Below are 22,108 nucleotides of genomic sequence, written 5' to 3' on the forward strand. Positions count from 1 at the left end.
GACCAAAGCAGCAGAAAAATGATGCATTTGATGCTTATTATTAGTTTCCCTGATTTTTAACCAGGGAAATTTGGGCAGTATGCTTCTTAAATATAATTCCTCATTGCGATGCTGGGGTTTTCGATTAGCTCTCCACCTATTGATACTCTTACGAGCCAGGTGCCTATTGATAAAGTGAGAGATTTCACTGACGTCTACATGGAGACCTGCTGTTTTAAGAAAGAGACTCGTTTTTAGCAGGGTGATCCTATTAAAGTTGTTGTGATGAATTCAAAGTCTTGCAGTTTGTTCTTTTTATACTTATTTATCAAGTCTTGCAGTTTGTTCTTTTTGCCTCATTTGTCATTTTTTTTTAAATTTTATATCTGAAATGTTTTCATTATTTCTTACAGATACGATGGGAGAAAAATATCACATTAGGAGAACCGCCTGGGTTTTTGCACTCTTGGTGGTGGTAAGTTTGAATAATTTAGGTGTTTTTCTTCTTTTTCTTTCTATAACCACACTGTAAATCGCGAGCTGTCACATACAGGCAGAATCGGAGAGCGAGTACATTGATGCTACAAAGAGAAGCACGTTCCAAATGGTTACGAGTTAAACCTGCCACTTTAGGATTGTGTTTTTCACAGATTTTGATCACGGAGACCACCTTTCCCACCACAATTTCCTGCAAGTTCTCCTTTGTAACGAACACTGACCATGACTTCACAGGGGTCATCATTTTGGAGTATATAGTGCTAGTTTCAGAAGCTAAATGCTGGCCAGAGATGAACTGATCCAGTGGCAGAATCCTTTATTCTTGAAACGAAAATGTCTCCATTCAGTTTAAAACTTCCGTGAGGGAGATCTCTGAACCTTTTCATGTACGTTTTGAACTTTAAAGAAAAAAGTATAAAAAGTAACCATTTAAACTTACAATTAATGAGTCTTCCTGAGGGAGACTTGGCAAGTGGCATCTCAAATTGGATCTCTGATGGGGCTTCAAACAAGGGAAGCAGGGATACTCCCCCATTATGATTGTTAACGACCGCTGAAAAAACGCCATCATGGCTGAGGATGACAACGTGGTCTCTCTCCTTTTTCTTGCAGGCACCACTGTGTAACTTCTTTGTCAGAGAGTATAGAACAGGAGTTCTCAAATTGTGGTCCCCAAAGTCTTTAGTGGTTGTCCCTGTAGCTGCTCAGAATTCACATCAGGCTACAGTCTGAGCATATTTGACCTCTACTAAAAGGCTTTACATATAAAACATCTGTTGTGTTTTTTTTACAGTGGGATTTTTTATGTTTATAGATGTTGCACGTACATATAAAATGTGGATGAATGGAGTTTAGTGTAAGCATAGTGATCCTCCCAACGATGATTAATATTGAAGTGATCGGCGATCGATTAAATGGTTTGCAAACCTCTGGACTGTATTTTATACAGAATACAACTCTAGACTGTACCACCCGTTACTAAACTGTCAATCGTAGAAGGGCAATTCTGGATCATCTTGCTGTCCTGCCAAACTGGAGCAGGAATATTCCCTACAATGTCATGGCAGACCAACTAGAAGTAGAACAGTTAGACACATTAATCTCAGAGCCTCCTTGGATGTAATGTCATTTGGGGCACTGGAAGTCTTTGAGAGACTGCAGTATGTTGAAAGTCTTAGTGCAAGATATGGAGCGAGCTACATAGTTTGCGCTACAAACAAATGTTTGTATTCCAAAGCGCATGGCCATAGTAAGCGCGAGCTTGCACGTGAGATGCAAGGATACCAAAAGCAAAAGAGACGAACTTGTTTGCTATTGCAGCGAGACAATCTGGTCATTTGAGCGGCTAACAGCCAATGAAAATTTAGTAAGTTATTCTGCCTGGATACTGTTCCAATGACTTTTTGTCAGTGGAGTTGTGCTTGCTGTGAGTTAATGGACAACTCAACTATTGAAAATTTGATTTCTGAGGTTTACAAACGTGAACCTTCAATTCATACTATGACAGAAATATCAATGATAATTTATGGAAAGAAATTTCTGATGTATTGTCCATTACTTGTATATACAATAATTCTTTATTTTGTATTTTTTTGTAGTACACAATGCTTATTTCAATGCATCACATTTTATAATAAAAAAAAAAAGTTAACAAGGCATGTTTTCATGCATGGCATAGTGTGTGTGTGTGTGTGTGTGTGTGTGTGTGTGTGTGTGTGTGTGTGTGTGTGTGTGTGTGTGTGTGTATGTTTGCTGAATACTTCTGTAAATTGCATGGTGTATATGTGTATATATATATATGTGTGTGTGTGTATATATGTATATGTATATACTGTGTATATATATATATATATATATATATATATGTGTGTGTGTGTGTATATATGTATGTATGTTTGCAGAATACTTCTGTAAATTGCATGGTGTATATGTGTGTATATATATGTGTGTGTGTATATATGTATATACTGTGTATATATATGTGTGTGTGTATGTATGTATGTTTGCAGAATACTTCTGTAAATTGCATGGCATTATGCATTTTATTATTCGCTAAAGGCGTGTTTTCATGCATGACACTGCCTTGACACGTCCCACCACGTCATGACCGCACCCACCCCCTCTCTCGCTTTCCCAAAAAACTACAGGCCACACATCGGCAGAGAGGAAAGCTTGCGCGAGGCATGTAGCACTGTAGCACTGTAGCACTCCGCTCGCTTTCACTATGGACAAAGCCTTAACTTCTCTTTCTGGGCTTCAATGTTGCCTGTAGTGTCATACCTACAGTAGCATCACATATGAAAGATTGTTTCCTCCTTATTCCTAATAAGAAATATGGTATATTTCAACACTTTTTATATTTAATTTTAGTTACATCTGCAAAATGATTACACTTTTTTAAACACTTGTAGTGCTATGTTTTAAACCCTTTGCTTCCAGAGTTGCCTGAAACGCATCTACAGGAGCAACTAATGTGTGTAAAAGGATATTCCTATAGACGTCTATGGGATCAACAAATGTGTGCAAGTTGGGATTCCATTGTTCTCTAATGGGGGAGAGACTGATGTGTATATGGTGGAAATTGGTGTGTGCAAAAGGATAACCCAGTGATATGTATGGGGGAAAGTGATGTGTAGGAAAGGAGATACCATTACAGTGTATGGGGGAATGTGGTGCGTTAAGGGGTCATTACATTTTAATGTATAGGGACAAGGGACATGTGAAGGGGGTTATCCTATTGGGGGATTTAACATCCTACTAGGTAGCTCTGTTATAAAAATGTAAAAAAAAAAAAAAATCAGTATCTTCAATTAAACAAATTACAATTACAATCAACTGACTGTGTGCTGTTTCAGAGTAAGATATGTATTTTGTCCTCATGTCTGATTTCACTCATGGGATCCCAGAGTCATTCATACTGCCCTAGAGAGAAGCTGTGATCTGTCGGTGCCTGGCTACAATGGAGAAACTCGCGTAAATTATGGTCCCTTTTCCACACAGGGGACCCATTGATTATGAGCCAGACACATATTTCAAATTATTTATTGGTACACTGCAGGGATTAAGCATTTCTTGTCTATCTCACCATCTATCTCAGGAACTAAAATAATTTCCAATTGTGTTTTGTGTGTGATAAGTTCTCCACCCAACGCCAAAGGTTACTGCATTGGGATTCAGAGACTGCAAAGGAGTGATATAATAATATTGATCACAGTGAGCTGCGGGTCATCTTCGTGGTGTCTCCTTGAAAATGAACATACTGTAGTGTAAACAAATAATAAGTTACACTTCTACTTCTCTAAGGCTTTAAAATTATAACTGACTCTCATCGATCACTTTTAATGCCCGTAACCCCATTCCAATAGTAGCAAAAAAAACAAAAATGCCTTTCACACACGCAGCCCCCTCTTGGATGGCTACTGGTTTCTGTAAGGTGTTAACTGGGTGGGATTACTCGGCGTTCGCCTGTCCCCTCCCCTTTCTACCCTGTGACCAGTGCTAGCTATATATATATATATATATATATATATATATATATATATATATATATATATATATATATATATATATATCCTCTGTGCTTCCTATGGTAACATCACTCACCCTTCGTTCTGGAAGCAGGTTCTTCAGAGTTCTGACTGTGTTCTTCAATGTAAGTTCTGTATATAGAGTTTATATGCATCTAGTCTGCAGCTAATATGTCTGTCGCTGTTTGTTTTCCAGTTTTAGTAACATGCCACGATCATTAGCCAGCGCCTGTTAAAGGATCAGGAAGCCTAAGTTTGCAGGAGAAGGATGCCGCACTGTCCTCAACAGGTTGCCTATACTGCAACCAGTACTCCCACTGCATGGGCCAATTAGCCAGTTCGTTTCTCACATCACTGTCTCTCAGCAAGCTATTCCACGATGTCCTTAAGCAACGTTGGCACCAGAACCAACTAGGGGATGATTCCCTGAAAGTATTATTTTCCATGTTTATTGTGAATGTCCTAGTGAACCTTTTTTTTTTGGGGACGGATGTTCAATAAACACCTTTTCTTTCATAAAAGTTCATGGCGCCCTATTTCTATACTGCACTTTCATCCACGCCAAGCCAGCGCTTACCCACTTACCATCTCTATGGCTGAGAGATTGAGCATTTTCTTTATGAAATAATCTGATGGGACACCATTCATAGCCAGGTAATGGGGGTTACATTTGGCACCCAACGTGGTGCTGGATATTGACAATGTTTTGTGTTTTTGCTTGTTGTGGAACGTTTGCAGTGAAGAAAGTGTGTTGAGATTTGTTCACAGAGTTTTCCCAAGTTGTTATATATCAAGTTTAGAGCAGATCGTGATAGAGTACAAATCCGCAGATTGGACAGGAACTCACTAGATTATTGAAAAAATGAAGAAGAACAAGAAGAAATACTTTATTAGATCATATTTAAAAACAAGTGACACAAAAAAGGAGAGCTGTGTCACCGATCTGCTCTGAACTTTTTCCATTGTGAATCCAAATGATTGGAGGGTCGTTGATTGGAAATCCAGGCACTCGAGCAGCTATACTGCTGCATTATGGAGAAGCGGTGAACAAAGGGAACACACGCAGTTCCCCACCGTAAGATTGAGAGTCGCCAATTAGACCGATGATCCCGGTTCCCATGAGGAGGTAAGCCTATACCTTTTTCACGTGTCCTGGGTAGGTTTATGATACATCGGCACTCCCAATTGTCTCCAAGTCACCAATTCGCCATATAACTTTATCCCAGTTTAAAAGTACCCCGCAAAGACTTACTGATCGGATGATCTTGCTTAGTGCATCTCCTTGAACTTATAGAACAGTTACTATATTTATCTCTGTATTAAAGGACTGTATTTACAAGTTTCCACACTGGAAGAACTCATTTTGGAAGTATCCCATCAGTGGAACTATTTGTTGCATGGTTACGCACCTTAAGGACTGGTTTCAGGCTTTTGTGTACTAGGAGCTAAATTTGCAAGGTCCCAGGATTGAGGACTGCTGTGCAAAGTTGTCCTGCCAAGAAAGTTTGCAAGAAGGAAAGCACGTGCAGGGTTAAATGTGTGACAAAACAACAATCTGCCTCATGTTCTGAACTGGACTTTGTGTCTCTATCCAAACTTGAGCACTTTACGATGACCCAAGTTTGAACAATTTACAACGTCTCTAACTCAACTCGATGGAGCCTACTGTGCCTGCCTTAACAGTCTCCCATTATGAAGTCCCAGGATGGGTCTGCGTGGTTATCATTTAAGGGAAAGAGTACTTCCAGGCTCTATGCGCACTCTGCAAGCTCCCTGGAAGAGAATTGTCCTGCGATGCCCGATGTGATGAGTGCGTCACGCACTACCTTCAGAAATTGAGGTTTCAGGAGTTAAAGAATATCCCTACTGATACTACTACTGCGTTGGTCAGCGAGATTTCTAGTGTGGTGGACACCCCGCCTATACTGTTCATAAGCGACCGGGAACCACTCCCACCATATCTCAGACAAGCTGTGCCCGATGGAGTGATTTAGATAGGTGAGAAGTGGCCCGGATCTTCGTGCCGGTGAGAAGTGGCCCGGATCTTCGTGCCGAAGAGGACAGGGAACAAGGATCCTGAATGATCCTGAGATGTCCCTGGGAGAGAACCTGTCTGAAAGAAATTACTTCGGATGAAGCACCGACTGAGGTGGCGCTAGTGTTACAGGATGATGACTCGGCTGTTTCTTCACTGGCAGAGCCACGTGATAGTCCCCACGGAGAAGCTGACGACAGTTGAGCAGAGCCTGTAGTGCGGGAGTTTGCTGGAACAGCTACCGACAGGCTGTCATATTTTGGAAAGAGCCTGGTAGTGGATGCGGTCTCCACCCTTTCCCTTTCTGGTCCGGGAGGGAAGAATACAGTGATTGTAGAGCGTTCTATTCAAGTTAAACTTACCCAGATGTCTTCTGTGAGGGGTAGGGTTGTGTGCTGGTGGGAAGGTCCGTTAACTCCTCTGGAGGAATTACATGGACTCTATTGATAACAGAATGTACTGTGGGGCATGTCTCTGGCAGAGACCACTAGAAAGGAACCTATTGGTCTGGGTTCTGCCTGGGGTGCCTCACAGCAAGAACCTGACCCGGCTGAGTAGAGCCGAAAGCGGTGTTCGGGACAGAGTCCGGGACACTTTGGGATAAGAGTATCCAAATGTGCCTGAGGGAGTTATGGACATTGTGGACATACTGTATTTCGGCACTAGTGGATTGAGATTTGTGTGAAAGACTATATCGCTCCTCATGGTCATACTATCCTTACCTCAAGGAAGGACTATTTAGACAAAATAGTGCAGATCTAGCATATAGGCCATATTGTCTACAAAGACAGAGTATGTGGACAATGAGTCTAAGGGGGTACACTTCATAGAAGTACCCCACGGGAATGGAGACGTCAAAAAGCCTGACTACCCATTGCTGTTAAAGAAAGCCCCTCTGATTGTGGAGATCTATATGCATAATGCTGCCACCGTTTTTGTATTGTCTCGAGCTGTTTCATGTTATGTAAGTAATTTAGTGATACAATAGATATTATATCTGGGTTATTTAGAAAGATAAATGCATGCGGCTGTAATGTATTATCCTGTGTTCTCAGAATGTAAATGTTTTAAATATTCCAACTTTTATCACTTTGTATGTTTACAAGAATGTTGGGCACAACATTAGGAGTGTGTCACCGCCTCTTGGATGGCTACTGGTTTCTATAAAGGTTAACTGCCTTAAGGGGTTAACTGGGTGGGATCACTCTGGGTTCGCCCTCCCCTTTCTAGCCCGTGACCAGTGATATCACCATAGGAAGCACAGAGGGTATATACAACCCAAACCTTTGCTCTGGAAGCAGGTTCTTCATAGTGGGGTCCTCAATGTAAGTCCTGTATATAGATTTCATATGTATTTGGTCTGCAGCTAGTATGTCTATGTCGCTATTTATTGTTTTCCAGTTTTAGTAACATGCCCAGATCATTAACCCGCACCTGTTAACGGACCAGAATGCCTACGTTTGCAGGAGACGGCTTTCCACACTATCCTTACAGGGGTTTCCCATACTGCAATCTGTACTTCCACTGGATTGGCCCAATTAGCCAGTTTGTTTCTCGCCTCACTGTCTCCCTGCAAGCTATTCCACTGTGTCCTTATGAAATGGGTAACTAAGCCTATGCACCTCCTCTGGAGAGGACCGAAACCTACTCGAGGATGATTCCCTGAAAGTATTATTTGCCACGTGTATTGTGAAGGTCTGTGAAGGGTTTTTTTTGGGGATGGCTCTTCAATAAACCCCTTTTCTAAAAGGTCATGGCACCCATTTGTATACTGCACTTTCTTCGAGGCCCGACCAGCACCTACCCACTTACCATCTATATGGCTAAGAGATTGAGCATTTACTTTGAGGATCCCCGTTTTAAAAGGAAAACTCTTAATGTTTACAAAAGCAAGCCAGCTCAATGTTTGCGTTAAGAATGATTACATTTGTTTAGGGAAGCCAGTCACACTGTACAGTCGTATACAAACGTATTGCTTTGCGAGTTCAACGTGATGGCTTCTTCAAACATCAGCTAATGATGATGAAAAGCCCCATTAACACTTTAGAGTGCCCTTATCATATACCAGGTACGTCGTGGTCGCTTGCTTGTTTTCTAGGGGCAACTGCTATGACACACGGAGAGGCCAGCCAGATCTAAACGAAAGTGGAACACCTCCACTGCCGTTATCCTGGGCTTGGTTGCGGTCATGGGCTCACTCCAAGAGCGATCACATGACCGGAAGTGCAGACGGACCGCTGGCACTCTGGTTTGCCACCAGACCCCCAGCACTCTAAAGGTTAATTGGAATGCAATTAACAAATATATAAATAATAAAGAGCCCATCGGCACCGGACAGGTAAAGTATGCTGGCAAAGCGCATTGAAATGAACATCTCCAATGTCTTGGATCCAATTGGACAGACCAACTATAGTATTCAATTCCCCTCCTCGCCCCTGTCGACAGGTGAGTTTTTGAGGATATCCCAGCTTCAGCACAGGTGGCTCAGTCAGAAGCAGGGACCGATTGAGCCACCTGTGATAGCCACTTGTGATATACTGAAAACCTGACCTGTTGGGGGGTTCTAAGACGTTGGGATAAAGACCAGTAGAGATCACTGAATTAACATGTCAAAATCCTGGTGGGTTTGTTGTTTTTGCCTCTGTAGGGCATTTCTGTTTAAAGGGTGGTTAGTGGAGGATGGAGTGATCATCTTTCGAGAGTCCCTGATTGTTTTTTTGGGGGGGGGGGGAGGGGAAGGGGAAGAGGAGGTTTCCGTAATTAAGTGTAAAAAAAAACGTTAGCAGGTCACATTGAGACTTGTGAGGTCTTGTAAGCTTGTTGTTATGTTCTCCTCGGTATGAGATGGTGATACAGCACTACCATACTACCCTGACTGGTTTAATCAACTTACAGGAAACCTCATTTCATCGCAGTGGGTCTGATCTGATTTGAGACCTCGCAGTCACAAAAAAGTGTCATCTTGGCAATTTAACCTGTTTTTAACAGAAGAGACAGATGTGATAAAGTTATTATATTTTTAAGACCTTTGGAAAGCCTTCAGAACTTGATGGCTAATACTGTTGAAGAGGCAATCTTTTTATGTACATTTTATTTATTTATTTATTTATTTTTTTAAACCATTTCTTGTGAGTGAAAATCTTTTGGTGTAAAATTGATACAAAGTTCTGCTTTATAAATCCCCTTCCTGCTAAATGTCACTACGATGTTCTTTCATTGTACCACCAGGAAAGCTGCTTCATTTATCAAAGGAATATGGAGTCTGTGTCAAATGTATGAAACGTGTAAATCGATTTTCGCCTAATTTGGTTCATGCTGTTCTTATATGTGAGTCATTTCCTTCTACACCGTTCAACTCCTCCTACTGACACCCCCAAATCACACGCTGCTGTACACACAAACCTCATATTGTTTGTTCTTGTATAGTGCTGCTAGTTTTCTACATAGCGCTTTACAGAGACATTTTTGCAGACACAGTCCCTGCCCCGTAGAGCTTACAATCTATGTTTTTGGGGCCCGAGGAATTCCCCTTTTTCAAACTCCGTGCCAGTCAGTGTCTTTATTCACTGAGCCACTCTTTATCCCCATGTGAAAAATATCTTGGCACATTGATGCTAAGTGTCCTACTTAAAGTATATTGTACAGAATAGGAAGCATGGAGCAGCCTCTTATGGTGCATTAATGTATTGTTCAACATTGACTATATTGTGTTGATTTTTTTTAAATACATGAGTGATGTATAAACCAGGGCTCATCAGATAACCTCAAAACAGATTCTCAATCGATCCCTATTCCTCCCCTCGGTGTGGAAACGTCTCCTGTGGTGGTTCTTTAGCTCTGGTGACTTGAGTGTTGTGATTGTACCACTGTGGTCCGGGATGCCAGCCAAGGGCATAACTCCAACACACTCGTTTCGTGTTCTTCATTTGCACGTATAGGCTGGTGTGTATACTTGTGCTACATGATCAAAATAAGTGTTGCTGTCATTTTTTGTTAGAGCAGAAGGCGGTCTGCATGGAACTCCACATGTCCAGCTTGGCAGAGAAGTGGAATATGATTGACACTTTCAAATATATCCAGGGATTCAAAAAGTAGGGGGTGGAAAGCATATTTCAGACAGAGGTGCTAAAATAAGAGACCATGCCCTGAAGCTGGTTGGTGACAGGCTCAGGGGGAAAGAAGGTAGATTCGTGGAAGAGACTCCCAATGGCGTTTGTAGAAGCTAGTATAGTAAAGGAATTCATTTCTGATAGACACAAAGCCATCTTAAATATGAAAGTAACAAACCGATCTAATTATGTCTGCAGTTTCTAGCAGATAGGAGAATACGCATCGAAGTGGGCCAAGTGGTTCTGATCTGCTGTAAATTTTTAGATTTATAACATATGGACCATGAAATGCTACATAGCAGTTGTCTTAGCTGGTCCAAAACCTCTGGGAAAATGTGCCTTCGTTTTTCCTCTTGATCCATCATTATGAACTCTGAATATCTGCAGAATTCTTTCTTCAGTCAAGCCTGAGCCTCGGTGTTCCCAAACACAACTGATCTGTTTTCTAGTTTATCAGGTTTGTTTTAAAGTCCGAAATGTGTCCACGGTCTGTCAGGATATTACCACAGATAGTAAATTTGATAGTGGCAGCTGGTTTGGTCCAGCTGCAGTTGGAAGTGCTAAAGTAGTAGGTGGTAAGCACTCCCTTATCTTTAAACAAAGCTAATAAACATACAGTACTTTAAGGCTGCAGTTCAAACAATATCCTACATGCGGTTTTTTGTTAGGTTTTTTTTAAGTTCTGTACTATGAGAAAAAACTTGTAGCATTTAAAAAAAAAAAAAATGATCTTCCACACAGAACTTTGCATGTTGGGTACTGTTCTGCAGCCCTAACAGTGATTTAAAGAACCCCGAGACGAATCTTCAGTGATCGATTACAGGAGAACGGATCGATCAGCAACTTAGCTAATCACTTGTCAGTGTGCAGATTGTATTGATGCACATAATGAATGGAATTTTAATTTTATCTTTAACGGCAGCTTTAATGCAGCAGTTCTGGTATCTTCTTTTTTTTTACAGCATGGAAACCCTGGGTTGCCCCAGAGCTGGACCATGCTATTTTTGGCTTCAGTGACCCCTGGACAACCATTCAAATCCCCCTTAAAAACCCAGAAGTAATACCAATCTCCATCAATAATTATATTGGGAACCGGTGGGTTCTGAAAAAGCAAGGTTCAGCTCTAGAGGACTCCTCCCCTCCCCCCTCCCTTGTTCCCTTATTGTAAAATAAGGGGGGTGAGGGAATTTGTGGAACTACTGCTTTTAAAAGTGCAATCCCTCCTAAACTAAGAACATTAATCCCTCCACATTCCTGCAGCAAAACTTCCACAGACCATCCGAAATTCCTGTCTGATGATGTCATTGCCCTCCCTTGGCTGAGCTAATGAGCAGTGGAAAAATAAAGGGGAAGGGAAACAGGGGAAACTCTCGCTTCAGCCTAATTAACAAAGCAGTATATTACTAGCAAAGGTACAATAGGGGATACAAATAGTGGTAAGGTTATAAGGAAAGCACACTCTTTCACAAGCACTCAATGCAAAATGTGATATGATGATACATTTTAAATCAATTTTTAATGATATGTAAATAAAATAAGAATCAACACTTCTTGTCTTATATGTTTGATCACCACAGTGATCTACTCCCTTATTTATACTTTTAAGTGTTTATTCTTATTTTATTTAAATATCATTAAAAATTGATTTTAAATTTATCATCATATCACATTTTGCATTGAGTGCTTTTGAAAGGGTGTGCTTTCCTTATAACCTTACCACTAATGAGCAGTGACATGCAGGGGATTCTGGGAGAGGAAATAGCAACCACAGTGGCAATCCTTAAAACTACAATTGTGTAAAAGTCAGTCGATTTTTGAGGTTTTGTTTTGGAAAGCGTTTCAGGTAGTGCTTGTAATTGACAGCGCTTTCATAGGATTTCTTTGTTGATTTTGGGTGGGATTAGACAAAAAGTCATCAAACAACTGTTACGTTTCTGCATAAAGTGAAAAACCATCTACCATTCTTCCTGCTGTTCTGCTCACTGGGGTTAGCTTAAAGTCTGGCCCTCCAAAGCTCAAAGTCCACTCTGTTTTTTTTTTTGGCAAAGACGTGACGGAGCCAGAACCCGGTTTGTCTGCATCCTCGCTCGGAGCTGATCTTCATTTCTGGGAATTTCAAACTCCGGTGCAAATGTTCTTTGCGACGGTTGCTAAGCAAGATAATAGTCTCCTGAGCAGCGATTCTTATTTATGTCTATATACCACAGACACTGTACAGCACCAATGTCTGAACGCTGGTTAATAAGCACACCAGACATACCGGTAAAGTATCAGACAGAGGGATTTCTGTCCCCCAGCAATAAATATACCCAAATTATTATTTAAGGGTTGCCGTCCTGCTATCGGACAACCCCCCATCCCCCCCTGAAAAAAACAACACATTTTAAAGAATGTATTGATGTAATGGTCTTCCTTCTAAACAAATGTTACGATGCTTAAAGCAAGGATCTGTCTGCTTGTCTGTCTTTGGAAATTAAGCACAAGTGTATTTTCTTTGGGGCCTCAGAATGAGTGTTTGTTTTCTTTATTCTAAATCCCACCTAGTCCTTATCAGAAAGCCAATAAATATAGGGACAAAGAGAGGCACTTCAAGCATTTGCACAGTGACATCAGACACAAGGCAGCAGCCACGGGAAGTCAAACCCCCTCCCACGTCTCCGCTCACCGTGTTTACAAACTAACTTGAAAAATGATGTTGATTTAAAAAAAAAAAAATACTTATTGATGTCGGACTTTGCGACCCGTTACCCAGATTTAATCTCTTAAATTTGACACTGCCATAAGTACAAATGTTGGTCCTGGGACGTCCTGCCCCCTTTAACTCCTCCTGTTGCTCCTTGTAACCGCTTGTCATGCTTCCCAGAGCCAAGTACTTGGCTTTACTAACCCATCGCTGCGAGGGGTGCCAGACCCTTCTGACCACAAAGAGGTTAATGCGTACACGTAGAGCGCACACAGACCGTTTGGAAAGTGTATACACAGAATACCGTTGTATTAACTACATTTTGATGAGACCTGCAATTCTGCTTTAGTGCAGCAATCTCTAATTGAGCCCGAAGACGCCATTGCTTTAGCACATGACATTGCTTTTATCTCTTCTTCTGCAGTGTATTTTGGGATCTGTACTGTGCAGCCCCTGACAGACGAGAGACTTGCGAGCATTCCAGCGAAGCTAAAGCTTTCCACGACTACGTAAGTCCCCACTTTACTCTTTGCCTATCGCCGTTTGACCCGGTTGTCCACAGTACCACTTACAGCTGCCGAAATGTCGTTCCGATGTCACCCAGTGCCTGTAGAGTTGTTACCTTTTTCATGCATTCTGGATTTTGTGTGGTTTCTTTCTATAGATGGAAAGACCAAAAAAAAGAGAAATGTGCCATGTGAATTTTTTTTTTGTAATGGGGTTGTTGTAACTTACTCTGTGTGTAGTAATCGAAAGCATGCAAAGGATAATCAATAATGTGTATGTTGGCTTATGTAACTTTTGGTAATTGTCTTTCCCAACATACGTGCAAAGTTTTGTTTTAAGTTGAAAGGTGAGAAGAGTACTGGTGAAGGAGAAGGGGGGGGGGTGGATGTTGGCTTATGTTGCGTTCACAGCAAGACAAAGAAATGTTCCTGCATTTTTGGACTGAGAGTGGGTCATAGCTGAGCAATTGGTACGTCTCAAGCACTCTCTGGCTGTGCAAGGGTTAAACATAATTGTCGTTGCAGAGTGAAAAAGAGGAATATGTGCTGAGCCCCGGCGCAGTGTTATTTTATTTTATTTTTTTCTCCCACCTTCACCACGTTTTACAGATGTTTTACAAGGCTCTTGTGGATCGTAGAAAAACAGCTGGAATGGCTTTAAAAAAAAAAAAAAAAGAGGAGAAGTGGTTGTGTGCCAAGGAGAGCATGTTGCGTGCTATTATTGTGCTTGGCTGTGGCATGTGTGTATGATTCAGGCCTAACATATATTCCAGTGGGCAGGCTGAGGGTTTTCTATTTAATTGGAGCTTTGGTGGCAGAGGCCTCGTTTAGATTCTGGGCTCAGGAAAAATGCTCCCTGTGGAAGCGCGCTTTAAAGTTCAGCAGGCAGCTTTTATTAAGCTCCGCTTACATGGGTAGAGATGTGTGGTTAGCCCCATATAATGCTGGAGGGAGGCCTCGTGCTGGGAAGGGGTTAAGGAAGCATCTGTCTCTCTCGCTGTCTCCCTCTCTCTCTCTACCTGTGTCTCTCTGTCTCCCTCTCTCTCTCTCCGTGTGTGTGTGTGTGTGTGTCTCTCTCTCTCTCCCTGTGTCTCTCTCTCTGTCTCTCTCTCTCTCTCTCTCTCTCTCTCTCTCTCTCTCTCTCTCTCTCTCTCTCTCTCTCTCTCTCTCTCTCTCTCTCTCTCTCTCTCTCTCTCTCTGTCTCTCTCTCTCTCTCTCTCTCTCTCTCTCTCATGGTCTACTGAAGTCCATAGGAGTTTCCTGATCGGCACTATTTGTTTACTAAAAAAAACTTGCGTGTGTTGTGGGCGTTAGGGATGTGGGCACTTTCACTCACGTTCTAAAACTTTTTTCGTGTTTTGTTTATACCGGCAACTCGATTCATTTTGCTATTTTAAAAAATGTATAAAACTTTCTGCAACTAGTTTATGAACCGTAAAAAAACAGAAATAAAAACACAACAAAAAAAAACAATCGGAGGATGAGCCTGTTTTAGGTTCTGGCCTGACTTTCCGATTTCTAACATTTGACGGAAAACTCGATTTGAACCTCCGAATTAAGTCTGACATTTTGGATTTCGAACCTGCAAATATACCTATCCTTACTGTGTATAACAGGAGGGGGGGGGAGGGGGGAGGTGTGTGTTTCGGGGTGTTTAGGGAGTTTGTGCAGTGTTAAAGAGCATCAAGTTCTGCCATTAGGGATAAAAAGATCTAAATGGTAAAGGGCACCAGTACATGGGTGTCATACATGTGGCCCGCCGGATGTTTCTGTCCCCCGAGCAGGACAGAGGAGAGCCGGCCGCGCTCGACTGTTGCATGAACTATCGCGAAGGCGGGGGCAGGTGAGAGAGAGTAGGGGGGAGGTCAGGGAGGGAGTAGGGGGGAGGTCAGGGAGGGAGTAGGGGGGAGAAGGTCAGAGAGGGAGTAGTGGGGAGAATGTCAGAGAGGGAGTAGTGGGGAGAATGTCAGAGAGGGAGTAGGGGGGAGCAGGTGAGAGGGAGTAGGGGGGAGTAGGTGAGAGAGGGAGTAGGAGAGAGAAGGTCAGAGAGGGAGTAGTGGGGAGAATGTCAGAGAGGGAGTAGGGGGGAGTAGGTGAGAGAGGGAGTAGGGGGGAGCAGGTGAGAGAGGGAGTAGGCGGGAGCAGGTGAGAGAGGGAGTAGGGGGGAGCAGGTCAGAGAGGGAGTAGGGGGGAGCAGGTCAGAGAGGGAGTAGGGGGTAGCAGGTGAGAGGGAGTAGGGGGTAGCAGGTGAGAGGGGGAGTAGGGGGAGAAGGTCAGAGAGGGAGTAGGGGGTAGCAGGTGAGAGAGGGAGTAGGGGGTAGCAGGTGAGAGAGGGAGTAGGGGGGAGGAGGTCAGAGAGGGAGTAGGGGGGAGGAGGTCAGAGAGGGAGTAGGGGGGAGAAGGTCAGAGAGGGAGCAGGTGAGAGAGGGAGTAGGGGGGAGCAGGTGAGAGGGAGTAGGGGGGAGCAGGTGAGAGAGGGAGTAGCGGTGGGGAGGTGAGAGGGAGTAGGGGGAGGTGAGAGAGGGAGTAGTGGGGAAGGGGAGGTGAGAGGGGGGGTTGGGGACATGCAGGGGAGAAGAGTATGTTCAAACTAATTGGTGCCAGGTATCAGGAAGCAGCAGCAGTAAAAGAAAGTAAAGTAAATAACAGTGTATTTCTTAAGCAAGAGTTATTCTCATTAGTTGTAGGAGCAGCCTCAAGGGATCCTGCACTTTGTGCTTGGTGCGCGCACACACCAACGCAAACAGTATGATCTCGGCCTTATGGTGACAAATACATGGTTACAAATACATAGTTACATTAAGTATACATTATATACAAGACATTGCATGCACAGTTAAAGATGATATATATTATAGGCGTATGTAACAGTTTACAGATAGGGTTGCCATGTGTCCGGTATTGAACCGGACTGTCCTGTATTTGGATACTCTGTCCAGTAAAAAATGAGAGGCACTGTAATACTGGACATGTATGTGTCCGGTATTTTCCTCCCTGGACATAGTGACCTGACGCACCTTTCACCATTGAGTCCAGTATTTTTGGAGAAGCCAACTGGCAACCCTAGTTACAGACCAGATTAAAATGTGAGACTGCTTTAGTTTGAAAGAACTTGGCCTGGTGGAGGCTGTGAGAGTCTCCCCGGTAGATTGTTCCAGTTTTGGGGTGCACGGTAAGAGAAGGAGGAGCGGCCGGATACTTTACTGAACCTTGGGACCATTAATAGTCTTTTGGAGTCAGATCTCGGGTGATAACTGCTGCATGTGGTAGGGGTGAGGAGCTTGTTCAGATAGGTGGGTAGCTTGCCCAGAAAGTATTTGAAGGCAAGACAGGAAAGGTGAACTTTGCGCCTAGACTCGAGTGATGACCAATCTAGTTCTAAAACCTAACCGGGTGGTGGCCCTTGAGGATTGGAGTTGGCTACTCCTGCACTACATCATAGGGTCTGGCACTAAAGAGGACCCGTGACGTGGCTATGTCATGCCCTTTTGTGCGCTCGTTTTCCAGGGGAGATCACATTCTCGGAACACGTTCGCATTCTCGGAGAACTCCCGAGAGATGGAAGAGGACTCCTCTTCCGTTTCCAGATGAAGCGTCGCCGCGGCCACCTGATCGCACTATGGAGCGGTCACGTGATTGCGATTTGCCGGAGTGCTACGGCCTATTCGTCAACCAAAGGGTTAACATTTCAATAAAGTATTCAAAAATAAAACATTCTGAAAGGCGGCTAATTTTCTCGGGCGGCGGGGGGAGGGGGGAGTCGGAGGAGGAAGAGCGATTTGTCATTTTTGTTGGCTCCAACCCAATGATGAGGTAATCATATGTATTCAAGCTATCTCCCCTTCTGAAGAGCGCATACGGTAAGGCTGAGAAGACCCACCCTAAATTTCAGGTTTCAACTATTACATATACGTCTACTGAATATAAAATAGTTTACATTTCGTTATACTGATTTTATTGAAGGCATTAGTGAGCAAGTATTAGCCCAGGGGTGCTCAACTCCAGTCCTCAAGTCACCCCTCCCCCCCCAACAGGTCAGGTTTTCAGGATATCCCAGCTTCAGCACATGTGGCTCAATCAGAGGCTCTTTGACTGAGCCTCTGAGCCACCTCTGCTGGATGAGGGACTGATTGAGCCACCTGTGCTGAAGCTGGGATATCCTGAAAACCTGACCTGTTGTTGAGCACCCCCGTAGCCTATTCAACATGTCACTTTCATTGGTTCAATATGGGGCAGTACTATATATAATATCTGCATTAAGAACTGATTACAGATTACGATCGGTGAGAATTAGTAGGCAAATGAGTGCTATCCCGTTGTGTAGCGTTGGAGTTTCACGGATTAAATAAGAAAGGGTTAATTCATGTCGTCCCTTCTGGTGGTGAAGGGGCTAATATCCCCCCTCCCGTCTTGGCCTAACCTAAGTTTTAGGACAGCAGACATGTTGGAACACCAATTCAGCGCTGATTGGTGTTAACGTAAGATTTTGATTCCTCCCCATTTATTTTTTTTTGAAGAGTGTCCACTTTGAGACTCCATTCACTACAACCCCAACTCCCGCGTGGAGTATTCCCAGAAGCGACACAGGCTGAGCAGACCGCCAGCAAAACAAATCCCACCCCCCCCCCCTGCTTTCACCATCAGACGCCTCTGCAATTTCCCCATCAATGTCTCTGCAATTAACAGCAGATATGTTTGCAAACCAACACAGAGAGCTCGAACAGCAGCCGTGTTCCACGGGCCAAGCGCTAACCAGGTACCTGGGGCTCAGAACCATTGTTCATGCATTGCCTGCCCCAGTTAGCCGCAGCACGAGTTAAGAGGTTGAGCTTGGTTCCACTGCGAACGGTCAGTCTCTGCCATCCTGACAAAAGAAGGCAGGCGTAACAAAGGAAATCTGATACTCCCCATGCAGCTCGCATACAATAATAAAAAAAAAAAAAAGACAGCTTGGCTTCTGGATTTTAATATCGATCGACGTGATTCTTCATGGTAGCTCGCAAGTGAAGCCTGGGACGCGCACGTTTCCACTTTAACCCCTTCCGGTATGGCACAGGTGAAAGGTGCAGTCCTAGGTAGGACTTCAGTGAGCCTGCAATTTGTGTTAATGGGTTAAATCGTAGTAATTGGTAAAATATTAGTGCTATACTACCACACACGTAATGGGCTTGGAAAATGTGTACTTGGGTGCTCCTGCCCACTGTGGGAGGTCACTTGTCCACCCTGGGGCAAAGAGCAGGAGAGAACCGCATCGGAAGCAGAGCAGTCAATTGCCGCGCTGCTTGTTGAAGTCTTGGCCCACAAGGCTTTGCGTAGCGCTGTGCACTGCATTGTGGGAGCTTGACTGCAGCAAGCAGAGTGGGGATTAACTGCATTACTCTCCTGTTTGTTTCTGGTAACACTGGCAGCATAGGGGGGAGGGGGGATGATACTTGTGGCTGTAACATTTGCTCTGTCCGACTCCCCTGATCTATGTTCCTTTGTTTATGGGAAAACAGTCTTGGTGATTTTTAACTTGCTGCAGTTATTCTAAATTATCTGTGCAACCCGGGACTGTCTGCAATAAACTAGGATGTTTGGTAGTGCCCATCTCATGCTATATAAATGAAATTATTAGGTAGATAAACCATTTTGTTGCGTGTAGGAAAAGTCAGCCATTTATATCCCGGAGAATCGGAGGTTACATCTTTTTTAAGAAGGGAGAAAAAAACAGAATACAGAAAACATAACCCCCAAATTTTCTGCTATGGTCACTGGGAACGTTGCTGGAATAACTGTGACATGCTGCATTTTTTTAATTGATTGGGTTAGTCAGGTGTCAACCTCAGCCCTGTCACATTTGAACCAGGGTTTTCTCTGACATGACACCAGGGGGTCAATATGAAAACTGATTTAATTTTTTTTATTGGGGAGGGGGATCGAGTTGGGGGAATTGCTGCTTTATCCGTTTTCTGGCAGCAAAAGGGGTTAATTGAACAGTGTAGTATTTTCTCATATTTTCCTTGCTGAAGTACTGCTGATTGGATCCGTCCCAGATGGAATGATTTCAGATGATGGAAAGATACAGAGCTCTTGTTTTGTCCAAGACGTCAAGATTGCAAAATCACTGTGCTCTGGATATAGGTAACAGAGTGTTTCTGGTCAGTGCAGTGTTCCTGACCTTGGAATGCCCTTCAGCCTTAAACCGGAAGTGTTGTGCATTCAGATCGTCCAGGAGAACTTAACCTCTTCACTGCAACTTTATTTTATTGTCTAAAAACTAGTCATCACATCATTAGGGAGGACAAAACTCATAAGAAGTCATAGACCCAAATAGGATAATCATTTAACTTTTTTTTTTTTTTTAATGTTGTAGAAATGTCCTTTTCTTTATCTTTTTTTTTTCTTCCCTGCGCTATACAAGAACATGCTATTATTATTATTATTATTATCTGTATCCATATTGTTATACATATTTGCTACAGTTCATTGCAGTGAGGATTTGGGCCACAACTTGCAAAGCTACACAAACCCGCACCTTGGCGCCGTGCACTGAGGAAGCAGGGCTCCACTAGCGGAAACGCTCTATTTCCAATTCTGGCGACTGCCTGGTTCCTGAGATACTTACTGCTGAATGTAGAGGCGATGAGGTTCCTTCCAAAGGCAAACAAAATGGCGGTTTTTAATTTTCAGCGTTACACAGCCCAATAGGAAGCTGCAACATCATTTCTGATGCGGCTTCCTATTGGCCTGTGCAAAGGAGGATTTAAAGACCAGGAAGTACTGGTGCGACCATTACCGGGGGGTCCCTGGAGCGGAACTTAACGCGGCTCACCTCTAAAGACCGCTTCCCTGCTCCTTTTAAATGAGTGAAGTGTTGTTGATCTATATTTTTGAAGCATCAATCACCATTTCGCTGGTATTTATTCACCTTGGCTTTAATTGGAGATGTCCTCATGGACATGCTATAAGTGAGACTCCATTGAAGTCAAATGCTAAAAATCAGTGAGACTGACTGCAGATGGGCGAATCTCCCAGACTAGAATTGTGTGCGGACAGGTCTACAAAATCAGGGCCATACTGTTGACCTGAGGTTAGTTAGTAGATATACATAAATAGATCTCACATACTCACATATAACATAAATAGATCTCACTCACATGCTCACATACTCACATATAACATAAATAGATCTCACTCACATGCTCACATACTCACATATAACATAAATAGATCTCACTCACATGCTCACATACTCACATATAACATAAATAGATCTCACTCACATGCTCACATACTCACATATACATAAACATATCTCACTCACATGCTCACATACTCACATATAACATAAATAGATCTCACTCACATGCTCACATACTCACATATAACATAAATAGATCTCACTCACATGCTCACATACAACATAAATAGATCTCACTCGCATGCTCACATACAACATAAATAGATCTCACTCACATGCTCACATACAACATAAATAGATCTCGCTCACATGCATACATACATACATACATACATACATACATACATACATACATACATACATACATACATACATACATACATAGTGTTTGTATGTATAGGGCAGTGGTTTTCAACCTTTTTTTGGTTAAGGAACCCTAAGTGAAATTGTGAGGAACCCCCAACCATCTCTAATAGCGCGTCTGTGATCAGATGCATTGCACATTCTTCTGTATTTGATACAATTTTCAAATAACCAGAAAATTGCAGGGAACCCTTTAGGGATACCCAGGGAACCCAAGTTGAAAAATACTGGTATAGTGATTGGGGCACACACTTAACTGGTATAGACCAGACTACTGCTGAGGTTGCTGCTGTCAGAGTGCCTATAAAGTACTGTACATAAATATGCAAAAAATTATTTTATTGGCCCAAATAAATAGGGGCCAATAAAATATATATGTTTTGCATATTTATAGGGCCTATCCCTGTTTGTGTTTGTGTATCTATCTATATATCTCTATCACACATGTACACAGTATATCCATATAGATCATACATGTACGCACTGTTTTTGCTGGGGCCAGCGTTGGCACAATGCATTCTTTGGACAGCCAAGTGATTGTGGGGGTACAGACTCCATGCAGAAGATTCAATATCCACCCAGGCATTTGATTTCCAGAAAAAACATCAGAAAGCAGTTAAAATAAACCGCCTAGAGCCGTTCTCCTGCCTCCAGCTCCGAGCATCAAACGCACGGCACCATTTGGTACGGAATCTGAAATCGAGGCTGGCCTCCCAGTGTCATGACATTGCATTGTACAAATATGGGCAGAGCAGGCACGCAGGGAGCTCTCTGCTAACTGGGGAGCCGTTTGGTGCTGTTGCTGTGATACTGATCTAGCTGGGAGGTAATAGCCATGTCGGGGAAGGGGGAACAGACTCGCAGTGGCAGCTGGCAGATCAGTGGTAGCAGCAGGGATTGAATAAACTGGGGACACAGAGGAGCAGGGGGGGGGGGGAGCAGATAAGAAAGCAGAGCAACCCACTGCGTGCTGCAAAAAAACATGACTCGCCAGGCTGAAAAGATAGTACAGAAACAGGATTTTTTTTTTTAAAAAAGGCCCAGTCTCACTTGGCAGACAAGTGAGAGAAATAAACGGCTATCGATGCTTACCTGCGTCATTGGATTGCTCTTAAAGTTAAGGTATCATTTTTGTGTGCTGTGAAACATGTTCATGCATGAGGACTGGAGGTAAAGGTTCAGGAGGTACTGCAGATCCCCTGGACTTCATCATAGGGAATGCTGA

The 22,108-nt window shown here is 43.1% G+C and overlaps 1 protein-coding gene across 1 annotated transcript in view; it reads left to right on the forward strand.

Annotated features, from left to right (window-relative positions):
• Positions 1-22,108, forward strand: part of SSBP4 (single stranded DNA binding protein 4) — a 309,472-nt gene that overhangs the window by 61,053 nt on the left and 226,311 nt on the right. Inside the window, exons 3-4 of the mRNA XM_075610834.1 lie at positions 393-454; positions 13,256-13,340. Coding sequence (XP_075466949.1) covers positions 393-454; positions 13,256-13,340 — 147 coding nt within the window. The remainder of the gene's footprint in view (positions 1-392; positions 455-13,255; positions 13,341-22,108) is intronic.

The sequence above is a fragment of the Ascaphus truei genome, chromosome 8, assembly GCF_040206685.1.
Source record: "Ascaphus truei isolate aAscTru1 chromosome 8, aAscTru1.hap1, whole genome shotgun sequence".
Taxonomy (NCBI): Eukaryota; Metazoa; Chordata; class Amphibia; order Anura; family Ascaphidae; genus Ascaphus; species Ascaphus truei.